At 44.9% G+C, this 16,825-nt stretch overlaps 1 protein-coding gene across 4 annotated transcripts in view; it reads right to left on the reverse strand.

Moving 5' to 3' along the window:
* LOC122875986 (regulator of G-protein signaling 3-like) overlaps nt 1-12,393 on the reverse strand; it is a 33,787-nt gene extending 21,394 nt beyond the window's left edge. Inside the window, exons 1-11 of one of the 4 annotated variants that reach the window (XM_044195751.1) lie at nt 12,184-12,393; nt 10,636-10,887; nt 10,190-10,508; nt 9,879-10,104; nt 9,671-9,721; nt 6,886-6,944; nt 6,587-6,681; nt 5,936-5,989; nt 5,267-5,327; nt 3,737-3,869; nt 1,153-1,442 (exon numbers count right to left, since the gene is read on the reverse strand). In XM_044195751.1, the coding sequence (XP_044051686.1) occupies nt 1,153-1,442; nt 3,737-3,869; nt 5,267-5,327; nt 5,936-5,989; nt 6,587-6,681; nt 6,886-6,944; nt 9,671-9,721; nt 9,879-10,104; nt 10,190-10,508; nt 10,636-10,887; nt 12,184-12,212 (1,569 nt within the window). In that variant the 5' untranslated portion in view covers nt 12,213-12,393. Of the gene's footprint in view, nt 1-1,152; nt 1,443-3,736; nt 3,870-5,266; nt 5,328-5,935; nt 5,990-6,586; nt 6,682-6,885; nt 6,945-9,670; nt 9,722-9,878; nt 10,105-10,189; nt 10,509-10,635; nt 10,888-11,147; nt 11,207-12,183 lie in introns of those variants that run through there. The other 3 variants (XM_044195752.1, XM_044195750.1, XM_044195749.1) reach the window with 3 other exon arrangements.
* Between the last annotated feature and the right edge of the window lie 4,432 nt (nt 12,394-16,825).

Below are 16,825 nucleotides of genomic sequence, written 5' to 3' on the forward strand. Positions count from 1 at the left end.
CGTTTAGCGGCCTCTAGTGGTGAAACTGCAGTTTGCAGCCACGTGAACGCCGCTCGCCTCGCCCTCCCCTTCCAGGCGTGGAGGAGGAACTGCGGTGAAGCGAAACTCGATAACGGCCCTCTGTAGAGCCGGTGTCTGGTTTGTCCGTTCTGGGCTCCTGTAGAAACATGGCGGTGCAACATGGCGGCCTCCGTGGAAGAGGACCCGCTCCCTCTGCAGATATAAAGGCTGATTCTAAGGTGATGAAATGTAACGTGACAGTAATGTTTTTACCGAATACACCGGAGGTTAATAAAATACCTGCAGAGGCAGTAAAAACTCTGCTGCCGGTTCACTGAGACCAGCTGAACATCCTCCTGAGTGTGTGTGTCTGCACGCAGTCTGGTATTTCTATCTTTGTGAGGACCAATCTGAGTTTTAGACCTTGAAAGTGAGGACATTTACTCTGGTCCTCACTTCCCCAAATGTCTGTTTTAGGGTTCAGAATCAGGGTTCGAGTTGGGGTTGGACAGACATTTGATTATGATGATTCAGGTTAGGGTTATGTCAGCAAGAGTCCTCACAAGTATAGTAGCACAAACGTGTGTGTGGTATATCAACTGTGTGAACAGCAGAAGCAGCTTCACTCAATAATTCATCGCGTGAATCTTTGATGAAGAAACAGTAAAACACACACAACCAGAGAGAGTGTGTGTGTGTGTTTCTGATCATTACATCGCTGATCTGATTGGTTGCTATGTCGATAAAGTGAGCATGTTAGCTAGCTGACAGCTTGGGAAAATTAGTCTTTCGAGGATAACAGCTCATTTACATCATGCCTGACAAACTAATCAACTGAAATCCGTCAAATTAAGATGTAAAAATGTAAAGATACGTATCCGAGAGCCGATGCAACAGTCAAAAACTTCCAATAAAACGCCGTCTTATGTTCTCTAATAACACACAAACTTAACGCTGTGAAGTCAAGTCCAACACGTTCTAAGTCAGGGTCTCAAAAGACCAGCAAATCCCAAATCAAGACCAACCAGTTTCAAACTCAAAACCATACAAGTCAAGACCACATCCAATCTCAATCTTAATGACGCCTTTATTGATGATGTCTGCATAGGTAATGTTTGAGTTTGTGTCATGTGACGGCGGAGGTCGACTCACCGTCAGTCGCCGGGTGCTGCCGCCGTCTCGGGTTGCCTGACGCCGGTTGGTGTTGGTGTCCAGGGTGGAGACACAGCTGCTGTAGTTGCCGTTGACTGGGCCGGAGCTGTAGTTGGCGCTGATGGGGGCGAGGCTGTGGGGGCGACTGGAGGTCAGACTGCGGTTTGCCAGGTCTTTGAGTCCAGCTGTGGTGGTGGTGGTGGTGCAGTTTGACAGGACGGTTGTGGCGGCGGCGGTGATGCGGTTTAGGTCGGTGTCTGGAGCAGAGTCTGGAGTCCTCCTCAGGTCTGCTGCGAGCAGATAACCACCATCATCATCATCATTACCTGCAGCATCGTCCCATGACCAGGCAGTGTTCTTCCAGAACATCCTGACTGTCTTCAGACCGGACCGGACCGGACCAGACCAGACCAGACCAGACCGGACCGGACCGGATCAGTCAGGCAGAGAGTTGGTTCTGTTTTAACACTCTGAGTCTTCGAATACAAGACTTTCAGAAAACAAAGAGTCAATAAAAGTATTTCTGTCAGAGTCTCGGCTGAAAGACGATCAAGCAGCTCAGTTCAGTCAGACACTGAACCGACAACCTGCTGATCTAAAACCAGAACCGAACCGCCCCTGGTCCTGTTTGGACCCACAGCAGAAGTCTGTTCTGTGAATCTAATCTCTTGACATGATGGTGCACGCTGCCGGACAAACAATAAACCAGTTTAATTTAAATGTTTTGCCTTTAAAACGGTCAAATATCAAGATCAGATTCCATCAGACGCCACGTGTGGTTACGGAGTAAAGACAGAAATCCGCTCCTCCAGTTAAATCTGCAGCAACAGCACGAGGACGGTCAGGACGCTCTGCGAGTCCTGACAGTCGCTGCTGATTGGACGAATTCAATCTGTAAACCTGCAGCTCCGACTGAGTAAAACCACAAGTACAACACGACCGACGGACGCTGGATCCGCTGAAGCCGTTACTGACGGGACAGCGAGGACAGCTGCTGCTCGGCTGCAGAGACAGACGTCCAAAACACACTCTTCTTCTTCTGTCCTCCTCCTCCTCCTCCTCCTCCTCCTCCTCCTCCTCGCCCCTCTCTCTCTCTCTCTCTCTCTCTCCCTCGCTCCCTCTGATTGGTCAGGGCGATCTCAGTGATGTCAGAGAGAGAGTGAGAGAGGGGGGTAAATGGAGACAGATGTAGTCGGGGGCGACAGGGACAGAGGTATTGTGAGGGTCACATGGTTACCGGGCAGCTTCTCATCACCATGGTAACCGTGTGGACCCCTGGGGAGAGAGAGAGAGCAGGAGTCAGTTTTAATCTATATCTACTGCTCGCTCGCCCCTCTCTCTCCCGTCACACTATAAATAGAAAAAACATATAGATTTACATGTGTGTGTGTGTGTGTGTGTGTGACAGTGTGTGTGTGCGTGTGTGTGTGTGTCCGGAGGGACTCTGTCAGCGCTAATGAAGCTAACATGTTAGCCTGTGTGTGTGCGCTCGTGTCACCATCAGAACGTTGATGTTGATTCTGTGATCAATACTTTGCTGATCTGCTGGACGCGGGTGTATTGATCTGGTAACCACTGATCGAGCTGCGGACTGATGGTTTTGGATGAAAATTCATCACAGTGTTACGTTTATAATCGTTCAGAGAAAAACATGAAACGGGTGATTAGCGCCTCTGTCCATGATCCTGCGTCTGATCGAAACTTAAATCCCGCATCGTTAGAAGTGAAGCCGTTTCGTCAGCTGATGTGAATCTGACCCATCACCTGTCTGACGCACTCTGAGGAAACAGGTAATCACCTCAGTCTGTGCTCTTCATGTGCAGCAGTCAGACAGCAGGAAGTTCGTGCAACATTACTTTTACATTTCTGCGCTTTGAACCAACGCTGCCGGCTGTGTTGGACTCACACTTCTACCTGCAGAGCTAACTTTGTGTTATCTGTTAGCATATCAATGCTAGCTGCCACTTCTCACTGGAATATGTGTCACATTATGTCACATGTGTTTTTATAGTTTTTATAGTGTATTGTATTTTTTTTTTTTTGCTAGTACTTTCTCCTGTGTGCGCTGACGTAAAGGCGAGCTGCTGTAACAAAGAGTTTCCCTTCAGGGATCAATAAAGTCTTTCTGATTCTGATTAGCTAGCCCGAGCGAGAGCGCGAGAGAGAGTCTACCAAAGGTGGCGTGTGGTTAAATATAGAAAGTTTTGGAAAAGCCCGGATGGAGCTCTGTGCACATTAGCCTCTAAACTGTAATTTCACTGGTTTCCAGAAAGTGGCTTTATTTCTAAATGATGAAAATGTTCGTATATAATCTCTCATGACAGAGATCATAGTAAACCAGCACCTCTCCAGAACGCAGCATAAAAGTCAGTGATGTAACTCGGCAGCCATTTTGTCAGCAGTTTGTAGTTTGTTTGTGTAGTTCTATTCAGGGAGACTTCATAACTGAGATATAAAACAAACAGACTGATGAAATCAGTTTTAAAGACTCTGGTGATCCTGATAACTGGTATCATGAAGCTGAACCAATCAGCTGTGAGCAGGGTCACATGTCAGCCAATCACAGTGCAGCATCATCACTCACCACAGCGTGTTGGTACGTTCTCTGCTGCCCCGTCCTCTGGGTTCCCCATTGGTTCGTTCTGCTGTGATGTCACTCTCAGGTGTTTGCTCCGCCCAAACTCCTCCCCCAGCAGGTAGAACCAACCAGTGACAAGCTGCCAACACAGAGGGGGCGGGGCCAGCATATCATTAAAGCGCCCAGTGCAGTTTCACGTTCAGTTCATCACTGAATCTTTGCGCTCTAACAAACATGTTGAACGTGTTTCACTGAGAAACAGTAAAGTCTGTGTTTATAAACGAGCTCTGAAGGCCGGAGGAACGCACTGCCTCCATCACTGGAACACACCTCCTGCATATAACCCTAACCCTATATAATGGTTTGTTTCATACAGTCAATCCTTAATAAATTAGCACCTCCCTCATTTACCACACTCACATTTCAGAGACATGTTGTGGACAGATAAACCAGATCCAGAATAACAGGAGACACTGTTGTCCAGAGGAGACAGTGTGAAGCACCCGTCCTGCATTTAGAGACTCATCTGAACACACGGAGTCGCTACGTGTCCCGTTTGTCCGACTGTGTTTCTGTCTTGTGTCTACGTCGTCATGTTCTTTACATGTTTTACTCCTTTTTATTCAGTTCGGCTGCTTCGTGTCTCCTCCTGCTTCGGATTTGACTGTTTCTGATCTTTTATTGGTGTTTTAATGGATAATTTTACTCCTAGCTTTTCGGAACACTGGAACATTTACAGGGATGTTGGTAAATGTGCTCTGTCCACTAAAACAAATGAAAACCTGGATTGTTTATGTCCATCTTAACGTGAGTCTGCGTGCACTAAATACAAACACATGGACGAGAGAAGCAAGAGGTCGGAAAGCTCCACACTGGACCTTCGATGTCTCGACCCTGACGGAGAGGAGTGTTTGAATCTCTGGTTCCACAACTGAAAAGTTCAAACGTCTTCGTGTGAATTTATGACGTGTAACTAAGCCTGCAGCTGATTCCTTTGCCAGTTATTTTCTCGATTAATCAATTAATCGTTTGGTCAATAAAACATCAGAAAACAGCGAAAGCTGTCCATCACAACATCGTAGAGCTCAAGGCGACGTCTTCAAATGTCTTGTTTTGTCCAACCACAGTCCAAAATGATCCGTTGATTATAAAGTAAGAAAAGCAGCGACTTCTCACGTGACAACCTGCGAGCAGCTCTTTCGTTCTCCTTTCCATCGACTGATCGATTCATCAACACACGTCGGCACTGACGGGACGCGGCTTCAGAACGCTGAAGACTGAAATGTATCTGCAGTAAATCACCATCAGTGCCGACAGACTGCGGCTGCTTGTTCCTGTTGCTCGGACTCACCTGTCTGAGTCCAGGTGAGTGGAGATGAATTCACCTTAACGCTTCACGTGTGAAACATCATGTGAACACGTGTGAAATCTGCTCACGTAATCAATTCACATGTTGTTTTGTGTTTGTTTTTGTTTGCCCTCCCTCCAGCCAATCAGGATGAAGGATTCTCTGTCAGTTGATTGGTTTAGACTGACCTTAGAGGATGAGACCAGAGAACCAATCCCAAAGCTCATACAGCCAATCAGCTGACTGCACCTGAGGAGACAGAAAGACAGAGAGCCAGGTGGACAGGTGTGTGTTAGTATGAGAGATCCGAGGCCCCGCCCCTCCTGTTCCTCAGGTGTCCTGTGTCGGGTTTCTCAGGTAAACGAGGACCCGCTGATGAACAGAACAGCGTTTAAACAAAGATAACAGATTGTAATGTCAGCACTGATGAAACGCCTCCCAGACGGTTCAGCCACTGAAACACGTACATGTTTACTTTAGATCAGCGGGTCCCAACTGGTGGGTCGCAGTCCAAAAGGGGACCGCAGGATTGTTCTGAGTGGTCGTGTTTAACTTCATTTAATAAATATTTAATCTGGACATGAATAGATATAATAATAATAATAATAATAATAATATATGAACAGATTAAGCTGCTGTTGTGATTCTTGTTTAGATTCTTCTTCTTCAGGTGAACTTTTGTTATTTTAGCTGTAATGTCGTAAAATATAACTGCAGAGTGTTGAAGTCCAGGATGGAAATAAACTGGACCTGTCTGTGGATCATGACTCAACTACGAGACCACGTGGACCCTGATCCTGGACCAGTTGTGAGCCGCTTGTTTACACCACAGACAGATCTGTGATGCCATCACTGACCTGCTGAAGACTGAAACCAACAACCTGTTCAGGACGAGGTCATCAGTGATACACCTGAAACACACACACACACACACACACACACACAGACACACACATCAACAACATGTAGAACTGAATGTGGAAACATCACAGACATGAGACTATGCAGCGTATCCTCATACATGCACCATTTTTCGTGCATAATCCTACGAATGTCCAGCAACCAGCAACAGGCGTACCGGACCTTCGTCGTCATGGTAACAACAAACACTTGCTTAACGAAATAGTCGTAGTTTCACAACAAAACTACTTGGTTAGGTTTAGAAAAAGTTCAGGGTCACGGTTAAAATAAGTAAGTCACGTTAGTAACTCACAGTAAGTCACGTGACTTAACTTACGTACGTAACTTAAAATAAGTCAGTGCTGATGTTTGACTTCACACGGGACGCAAACCCCCGTTCCTCAGGTGAAGGTCATGTGATTGACCCGTCCATCAACCCCGTCCCCCTTGCTACACGGATCTGACTTCCTCCTCTGAGGCCGCAGCCACGCGGGGGAAAGAGTTCTGATCACTGGCTTTTCTTTGTTCTATCTTTGTTTTTTAGATTTTGTGTGTGTGTGTGTGTGTGTGTGTGTGTGTGTGCGTGTGCGTGTGTGTGTGTGTCTCACAGTATAAAGTTGTGTTTGTATTCTGGGTTCTTGTTGTTCAGGACAGTTGCAGTCGTCATCCTGATGCTGCAGTCGAGGTCAGAGGTCACCGCCAGCTACACACACACACACACACACACACACACACACACACACACACACACACACACACACAGTAGACTGAAGCTGAATCACAAACTTTTTATTACTTTTTCAACTTGTATAAATAAGAATTTCTAACATTACAGGAAGATTATTATCAGTTGATCAGTTTAAACATCTGATCGATAAACTGCAGGAACACCTGAGGCTTTTTTTACCTTCACATACGAGTCACATGACCTCTGGGATTTTCCCATCAGCCCTCTGGCCTCGTGGACTGCAGACAGAGACAGGGAGACAAGGACCCTTAGAACGCATCAAGGACCCAGAACACGTCCTCAGACCCCCGGAACCCTGGTCCTCAGAACCCTCTCATGACCCTGAAGACTTTCCAGGACCTGTACAGCCAACGGGGCTCTGCTGCCTCCTGCTGGCTGACAGATGAACCTCCAGCTGCCTCAGTGAGGAGGCTGTTACTGATCTGATTATTGATGATTATTGGTCAGTCTGCTTCAGTGTGGATGTGTTTTAATGTTTGAACACAGTGGAATCAGGTGTATTGATTATTGATCAGACTGTGAAAGGAAGCCCTACTGCTACAGAACGGAGACTGTATGAAGGACTGGGTCAAAAGACTGGAACCAATTATTTTATTGATCAGTTAACAATGAATATCGTGATTATTGTACTTAGAAACAGCAGTAATACTCACATCCTGTAGTTTGTAGTTTTCAGTTGTGTATTACTTGATTTCTGGCCACCAAGGGGCAGCAGCACACAGTACACTGTACGCGCAGAAGTACACTGTACGCGCAGAAGTACACTGTACGTGCAGAAGTACACTGTACGTGCAGAAGTACACTGTACGTGTAAGTACATTGAAGCGAGTTGGAGTTTGATGAGACAAACAGAAACAACAGACCTGTTTCTGTTTTATTAAGCGTCCCTGTAAACCACATCAGTGAGCGTGCACGACCCCAGGACCCCGGAACTGACTCACAGAAATGGAAAGCTGCCGTCATTAATGTTATTAATTCCACTTGTGCGTTTCCTGCTTTGACAAGTCATAATGTCTGCTGGGAAGAAGATCTATAGAAACTGATAGCAATGGCATGTGGTTTCTAACTAGTGTTTGATTCAGGGGCGTGAACATAGACAATGCAGGCAGTGCAGCTGCACTGGGGTCCGTGAGGTGGGGGGTCTGCCGAGAGAGCAGGCCCTGTGACAACTTGTTGGGTGGAGAAAGGGCCCCTGCTAGTGCTTTACAATGCCACCTAAGAATTACACCTGTTTCAAAATAAGATGTCACATTTAATTAAACATTGTTGCCAGTTGCTATATATGCAAAACAATCTCCATCATGGTTTTCATTTATTTTGGTAAAATAGTCAGTAGCAATCTATAACAAATATATATATGCTTATTCGACATATAATACAAAAAACGTAAATAAACTATTAAAACTATTGAATTAAATGAGTAATTTTCTTGGTATTTTTGTCATGTACAGATATGCAGTGATGATTGCTGGGTAATATGTGTGTTCGTACGATATACGGTAGCTAGCTGAGGCGCAAAATCTGTCAAGACTGACAAGCAGCACATCTGCGAGCAAAGTGAGCAGTCATGGCTTTCAAACACAAACACGGCAGTAAGAAAAGACACGAGAAAAAAGATTAGCAGGAGAAGTTGTCAAAGCTCCCGAAATTAGATTCCTTAGCTTTTTTATAAACAGTCGCCAAAACACGGACGACCCTTCTTATTCTGCAGGACCTTCGTTCCGCCTTTGACACTATCGACCGCTCAATTTTACTGGACTGTCTCGAGCACCAGGCCGGAATCCAGGATCCAGGGATGCTGTTATAGCTGTCGGAGATTTTTATCACCAGTTAAAGAAAGGCCTCTTTACACAGAGCAAATGGGGACCAACCTATGGGCAAATACCTATAAAAACATACCAAAGGGGAAAAATCGTAGAAAAGGTTTCAGTCGTAGTCGTCTGGACACTGTTTTCAGAATCAAGACGTTTCGGCTCCCATCCGGAAGTCATTCTCAATTGTTTCCGGGAGCCGAAACATCTTGATTCTGAAAACAGCGTCCAGACGACTACGACTGAAACCTTTTCTACGATAGAACGCTCCTGGACGAATGAGGGACGACACCAAAGGGGAAAAACTTAAAGAGCAGGATGAAGTGTTATTAAAACAATGTGAGACAGGCATGGGCGAAGACACAGAGGACCTTCACAGTTTAGCAACAAACAGTGAAGCCCAAACACATTATTTCAATATGTTGCACAAGGTCTGTTCGGATATTGTGCGAATTCAAGCTCAAGATTCTGATTTAAAAAAAACTCAAATGGGACAATTTGCACATAAGAACAGCTTACATACCTAGCACAGAACTACGGGAGAGAGAAGATGTCGAGTTAGTGCGACCTCGCGGATCCAAGCGAGTACGCAGGCGTGATGTCGCTCCTCGTGTGAATAGAGTAAGTGGTAACCAGGGAAACGGCTTCTGTGCACTACTGTATCCCTGCCGATACAACTGTTAAGCCTCGCTTAAGTTAAAACTATACGTTACCTGATACGTCGAGTCTTGCACCAACGCTCTGCCAAGAGGAAGCCCTCCTGTTTACGAGGCCTATATCTGTCAGGGAACTCGCAAAGCGACAAGGATCAGCCCCTCCTCCGCACTGCACGCCGCGTAGAAAAAAGTTCAACGCATTTCGTGTGTGCGTACGATGAGCGTGAGATTGTCAGATTGCCCCGCCTCCCTACCTGCCCGCTCGCCTCTCGTTGGAAATGAATTGCCAGGCGTACCAATCGCTTACCGTCGTAAAAGACCTTAACTTGCGAGGGTTGACACGCCCACAGCGACGAGCGAGAAGCGTGACGCGTGATTGGTTGTTTCCGGTGAGTTTTCAGTCCTGCTAATATGAGGCTGTTTTAACGTCTTATTGTGTATGAAAGCTCTCCTCTGATTGGCTGCTGCATGACTTACTCTGAATGATGAGCTGCCCCGCCTCTGGAGTGATTGACAGCCGCAGCTGACCTATGGAGAGAGAGAGAGACGTGATTAACAGCCGGTTTCAGTGACAGTAGATTTTATTGATCACTGATCATTCTAATGACATATATTAACTGATTAATATCTGATAAGACCGGTCTAATGATTGTAAATTAAACATTGATTGATTTATTGGTCGCACCTCTCCCTCTGAACACAGATGGGTGGATCTTCCTCCTCCTCCTGGTCCTGGTCTCAGTTCTCCTCCTCTCAGACCTGGATCTGATCCTGAGTGCCCCCTTCTCTTCTCTGCTGGGCTCTGCACCCAGGACTCTCTCAGACCTGCTCCTGTTGGCCCTGGTCTCTGAAGACTGATCTGAGACCAGACCTGCAGTCCTCAGTGGACCTGCTCTGGACCTGGACCTGACCTGAATCAGAGCAGACAGACAGATCGGTAGGAGGTTCCAGACCAGGATCACACATGGACTCTGTCAGAGTGTATCTCTAACTAACCTCAGAGGTGGACTCTGTGGTCCTGGTCTGTCTAACCTGGGTCAGTCTCCTGTGGTCCAGCTGGCTCTCAGTGGATCCTGAATCAGTCTGGTCTGTGAGGATCAAACCCTGGACAGTGGGACAAAGACAATTGTCCCACTGTCCAGTACACTTCTTTGTCCTCTGGACTGAGGTCTGGATTCTGGTCTTTCTGATCAGGGCCACTCTGACCTCAGGTCTGCAGGACTGGATCTCACCTCCAGACCTGAAACAAGATCCAGCTGCTGACTCAGATCCAGTCCTGGATGAGGTCCTGGTTCTGGTTCCAGACTGTGAAAACCTGCAGAAACACAACGTCTCATCTGAAGCTCAGAGTCTGAATGTTTGTTATTGATCAATGATCAATAATAATAATAATAATAATAATAATAATAATAATACTTAAAGGAGGTTCATGACGTTCTCACCGCCTGTGTTCTCTCTTCAGGTTCTGTGTTCTCAGGTTCCTCTGCAGATCGTCTCTTGGATCTCTGTTCTCTTCACAGCCTCCTACTGTCCTCCTTCTCCTCCTCCTCTTCATCTCCTCCTCTTCCTCTTTGCACTGCCTCCTCCTCTTCGTCTCCTCCTCCTCCTCCTCCTCCTCTCTGCACCTCCTCTTACAGGCTGGAGGCTTACACTGGGCCTCCTGGTGCAGCTGCAGGACAGCTCCACCACAGGGCCTATCAGAGAACAGCAGGTGTTATGGTGGAGGTGACCACCGGGGGGAGACACACAAACAGCATGAACAAACACAGAAACAGATTTATACACAACATCAAACTGATGAAGAGTTGGCAGGAAGCTAAATATCTCCAGTAATATCTGATCCACACAACCAGAGAGTTCAAACTAAAATCAGTGTGATTGGCTCGTATTTCGTGGTTCATCTGTGACGTGTTTCTGTATTTTTTTGTTTATCTCTAGTGTATGTCTGACGCACCTCCTCCTCTTTCGCTCTCGTATTCTGCCTCCCCCTTTATTCATGTTCAAACCTGAAGAAGAAACGAGCTGAAACAGGAAGTGAAGCTCCAGCTCGTCACACTGATTGAAGCTAACGAGGAGGATTAACGGATTAACACACACACACGCACATTAACTTGTGTTCTTGTGAGGACCTTCACTCATTACGGTCATCCTTTATTAAAACACTTCATGTTCAGTTCAGTTGAAAGACTTGATCTACATTTTGTTGTATGAACTAAACATGTTGATAGTTTTCTTCTGTGTTTAAGTTCACTGTCAACATACATGAATATTAAAACTGATTCTAGTTCTGATTTATTCGTCTCAGAAGAACATTCAAGACAAACAAACATAAACATCCAAAGAATTCATTCCCACACAGAAACAGGAAGCAGAAAAACACAGAAGAAGAAGTTTAAGATCTAAACATTCAATGGCAAAACGCAGGCAGTGTTAAAAAGACATCAGCTTACAGGAAATGACTTCCTGCTGATCTGATGCATTAACTAGTGAATGTTTCACGAGGTGATTAAAGGCATAACAAGAGAGCATATTACATTTTTGTTGCACTCATCTGTTTTTCTTGTTCTTCTTGTAAAACATTGGATGTGTGCGACTCTCAAGCCTCTGAAATCCCTCAGTTCAAACTATGTGAGCCGCTGTAAGTAAACACGTCTCCATCTTAAGTTTCTGTATGTTAGTTCAAAAAGTTTCTGTGAGTTCATCTTTTTAATAAACTCACAAACACAACAGTGAAGTTTAGTTTGGAGACTCTCAGCTCCTCTGACTGAACTTCACTCACCAAATCTCATGTTTCTGTCTCTGAGTTAAAGATTAAACTCCTTCAGTCATTAAAAGAAGTCTGGTTTTATATTACCACTTGAATGGACTCAAAAACTCGTTTCATGATTTTAAATCAGTTTTATCTGCTCTGAAAGTTTATTCCTGCAGACACATCAGCCCTGATTCAATCCAAAGAGTTCAAATGAATTAAAGTTCAGATTCAGTCTCACCTCTTTCTGCTGCACAGAGACACTTCCATCACAGAGATTTCATAACTAATCAGTTCACTAACTAAACTGTGACTAACCGACAGTCTAACGAACCGTCAGCGCTCGACTTCTTCTCTTTTCTCTTTCTGCTCAAATTCAGTTTGTGTTTCTTCAAATTTTCCCTCTGAAGGAAAAAATTCAAACCAGAAGCAGATTTTCACCTCGTCAAGTGAAAACTAACAAACACGAACGTTTCCTGTCTGCCCTTTCAACATAAATGTTTATTTTTTTTTAATTAAATAAAAGCATTTATTAAATTGACAAAAACAATCTCACCATAAGGTCCACATCTCTTCAGCGGCTGTTCTGGAGCTTTTGACTGTATCACATGATATTCCTCAGCAGATGAAGTGACGGTAATGTAAAATGAACCAATCAGAACAAAGACGGTTTGGCATGAACTGGCCCCTTTTTATTACATATGACACAAACAGCCATACAAAAGGGGATTTCACAGAGACATTAGCACTTCACATTCACGTCCAAAAGATGGATGGGAGGGCGGGGGTAAAGAGTGGGTTAAGTTATAATTAGGATGATAGGAGGTTTAAAAATAATTTAATTTAATAATAATTCTTGGGTTCTCCTGGGTCTACATTATTTTTCTGTATTATTCACATAGTGTATTCTCTTAGTGAATAGATGTAGATGTGTTATGCAATGTCAATACAATACTTCAGTTTCTTGATTTTCATATGTAATGTCTCCTTCATAAAAGGGAAAAAAGGTAAACCAATAAAAATTTGGTCACAAAAAATAGACAGTGAAGTTACCGATCAATCAATTCACATCAATAACAACAACTACAACTGATGAATCTGGAAGGACGTTAGTTAGAAGTTACTGTCTGATCCAGACTATGCTAGTTAAATCTATTAAATAATAATTTACTCTTCTCTGTTTTAACAGCTAGAATCAACACCAGGCTTTTACTGTGAAAATCAATGCTCAGTTTCCTGTGTTGAGGTTACATTCAGTCACTTCCTGCTGCTCAAACACAGTGAGGGGGTCCACATGTGTTTGTCATTAACAGAGGGGAGGGGTGAAACAGCCTGTTTCCACAGCAACAAACCAAACTCCACTCAGAAATCTGATCATTTAAGATTCAGGTCTTCCTTGCTTGTTAGGAAAAAGAAACACATTCAATATAAACACATGTTTATAAAACTGACAAATAAATATAAAGAAGCAACAGAGGAGGAAAAGAGACAGAGAGAAGGGTTGGTAAAGAAAGAACATGCAGTTCAACAACTCACACAGTCTCTTTATAAACAATATACAATAAATTCATCTCTTTACTCATTCTTTTCTTTCCTTCCCCCTTCTTATTGTTAACTTGTTGTTAACGTGTTCAGTGTGACAGACTGTGAAGTGAATCTGCAGGAAACTGATCAGATTATCTCAGCATCAAGTCTTTCTTTCTTCCTCTCTCAAAGCAGTTCACAGAAGATTCACATATTGCACATATCAAATATACAGGTGTCACATATGCAGGTTCTATATTATACCGATGCAGTCCATTCTTTGATTGCTATACAATACGAGATACAAGATATATGTATTGATCATTCTACAACACAGGGTTGTATGATGAGATTTTGTTTTGTAGTTCCCTTTATGCTACTCAGAAAGGTTTAGTTAATTATATACAGTAGATCAGTGAATAAATAATGAAAACTATTTTACATGGTGGAGTGCTGAGGATGAATTTACAGCCTGAGTGAAGAAGCTGCTCTGTAGTCTGGTGGTACGACAGCGGATGCTTCTGTATCTCTTGGGGGTCCTTTAGTGTCCTTTGGGCTCAGTGCAGACACCTCACCTCACCGATATCACTGATGCTCGATAGGTTGGTACCAATGATGTTCTGAGCGGTGTTAATCCCCCGCTGCTGAGCCCTTATGGTCCTGTGCTGTGCACATCCCGTGCCAGTTTGTGATGTTTCCAGTCAGGAAGCTTTCTGTTGCTCCTCACAACTTGGCACTGGAATTTTGCCTGTTAAGTTTCCTTAAGAAATACAGCCATTTCTGAGCTTTCTTGACCAGGGTGGAGATGTGAGAGGACCATGTCAGGTTCTCTGTGATGCTGATTCCCAGGAACCTAAAACTGTTCCCGCTCCACCTGTAGACAGGGGTGTATGTCTTTGCCTCTTTTTTCCTGAAATCAATGATCAGCTCCTTGGTTTTGCTGACATTGAGCAGTAGGTTACTCACTGTGCACCACTCTGCAAGACAGAGATGAAGAGATATAAAATACAATACAGTATATTACATTTTTATACAATTGAATACAATTACTGAATACTATACAAATCCGTAATGTTTGGGATGTTACAGTGATTGTGAATCCCTCAGGCTGTGGCAGGCAGATACATATTTAGCTGCCAGAGGAGCTGCTGTCCCTTCAGACTGCCAGTTTCTCTTCTGGGGTTAACTTTGGGAAGTTTGTTATTTTCTTGGCTGTTTCCCCGTTGTGGAAATCTCTTACTGAAGAGAACTTCTCACAGTGGAGGAGGAGGAGCATCTCTGTCTCTACCTGTCGAGCAGTGACCACATACACGCTCCTCTCTGGGCCTGTATTTGGTCAGGATCGGCCTCTGTGTCGTATCTCACTGAGCCTGTATTTGGTCAGGATCTGCCTCTGTGTCGTATCTCACTGAGCCTGTATTTGGTCAGGATCAGTCTCTGTTTGGTATCGCACTGAGCCTGTATTTGGTCAGGATCTGCCTCTGTGTCGTATCTCACTGAGCCTGTATTTGGTCAGGATCTGCCTCTGTGTCGTATCTCACTGAGCCTGTATTTGGTCAGGATCAGTCTCTGTTTGGTATCGCACTGAGCCTGTATTTGGTCAGGATCAGTCTCTGTTTGGTATCTCACTGAGCCTGTATTTGGTCAGGATCAGTCTCTGTTTGGTATCTCACTGAGCCTGTATTTGGTCAGGATCAGTCTCTGTTTGGTATCTCACTGAGCCTGTATTCGGTCAGGATCAGTCTATGTTTGGTATCGCACTAAGCCTGTATTTGGTCAGGATCAGTCTCTGTTTGGTATCGCACTGAGCCTGTATTTGGTCAGGATCAGTCTCTGTGTCGTATCGCACTAAGCCTGTATTTGGTCAGGATCAGTCTCTGTGTCGTATCTCACTGAGCCTGTATTTGGTCAGGATCGGCCTCTGTGTCGTATCTCACTGAGCCTGTATTTGGTCAGGATCAGTCTCTGTGTCGTATCGCACTGAGCCTGTATTTGGTCAGGATCGGCCTCTGTGTCGTATCGCACTGAGCCTGTATTTGGTCAGGATCGGCCTCTGTGTCGTATCTCACTGAACCTGTATTTGGTCAGGATCGGTCTCTGTGTCGTATCTCACTGAGCCTGTATTTGGTCAGGATCGGTCTCTGTGTCGTATCTCACTGAGCCTGTATTTGGTCAGGATCGGTCTCTGTGTCGTATCTCACTGAGCCTGTATTTGGTCAGGATCAGTCTCTGTTTGGTATCGCACTGAGCCTGTATTTGGTCAGGATCAGTCTCTGTTTGGTATCGCACTGAGCCTGTATTTGGTCAGGATCAGTCTCTGTTTGGTATCTCACTGAGCCTGTATTTGGTCAGGATCAGTCTCTGTTTGGTATCGCACTGAGCCTGTATTTGGTCAGGATCAGTCTCTGTTTGGTATCTCACTGAGCCTGTATTTGGTCAGGATCAGTCTCTGTTTGGTATCTCACTGAGCCTGTATTTGGTCAGGATCAGTCTCTGTTTGGTATCTCACTGAGCCTGTATTTGGTCAGGATCAGTCTCTGTTTGGTATCTCACTGAGCCTGTATTTGGTCAGGATCGGCCTCTGTGTCGTATCGCACTGAGCCTGTATTTGGTCAGGATCGGCCTCTGTGTCGTATCTCACTGAGCCTGTATTTGGTCAGGATCTGCCTCTGTGTCGTATCTCACTGAGCCTGTATTTGGTCAGGATCAGTCTCTGTGTCGTATCGCACTGAGCCTGTATTTGGTCAGGATCGGCCTCTGTGTCGTATCGCACTGAGCCTGTATTTGGTCAGGATCGGCCTCTGTGTCGTATCTCACTGAACCTGTATTTGGTCAGGATCGGTCTCTGTGTCGTATCTCACTGAGCCTGTATTTGGTCAGGATCGGTCTCTGTGTCGTATCTCACTGAACCTGTATTTGGTCAGGATCGGCCTCTGTGTCGTATCTCACTGAGCCTGTATTTGGTCAGGATCAGTCTCTGTTTGGTATCGCACTGAGCCTGTATTTGGTCAGGATCAGTCTCTGTTTGGTATCGCACTGAGCCTGTATTTGGTCAGGATCAGTCTCTGTGCCCTATCTCAGACAGAGTGGAGATACTCACCCAATTAATATTCTCTGTTTAGAGTCAAATAACAATTTAGTCTACGTTGGGTTTTTGTTTCATGTCTCCAGTGTTGTAAATATAGATCTTTTGACTGATACTGATATTTAGTTTTATTCTGTTGTGTTGTTTTAAATGAGTGCTGATGGGAGCCTCTCTCTCTCTCTCTCTCTCTGTCAGTGTGGGTCTGTGTCTCTCGCCCCGCCTCAGCAGATGGTCTCTCTCTGTTTCTCTTCATTTCAATTAAATTCAAAGAGCT

This window comes from Siniperca chuatsi, linkage group LG5 (assembly GCF_020085105.1).
Source record: "Siniperca chuatsi isolate FFG_IHB_CAS linkage group LG5, ASM2008510v1, whole genome shotgun sequence".
Classification (NCBI taxonomy): domain Eukaryota; kingdom Metazoa; phylum Chordata; class Actinopteri; order Centrarchiformes; family Sinipercidae; genus Siniperca; species Siniperca chuatsi.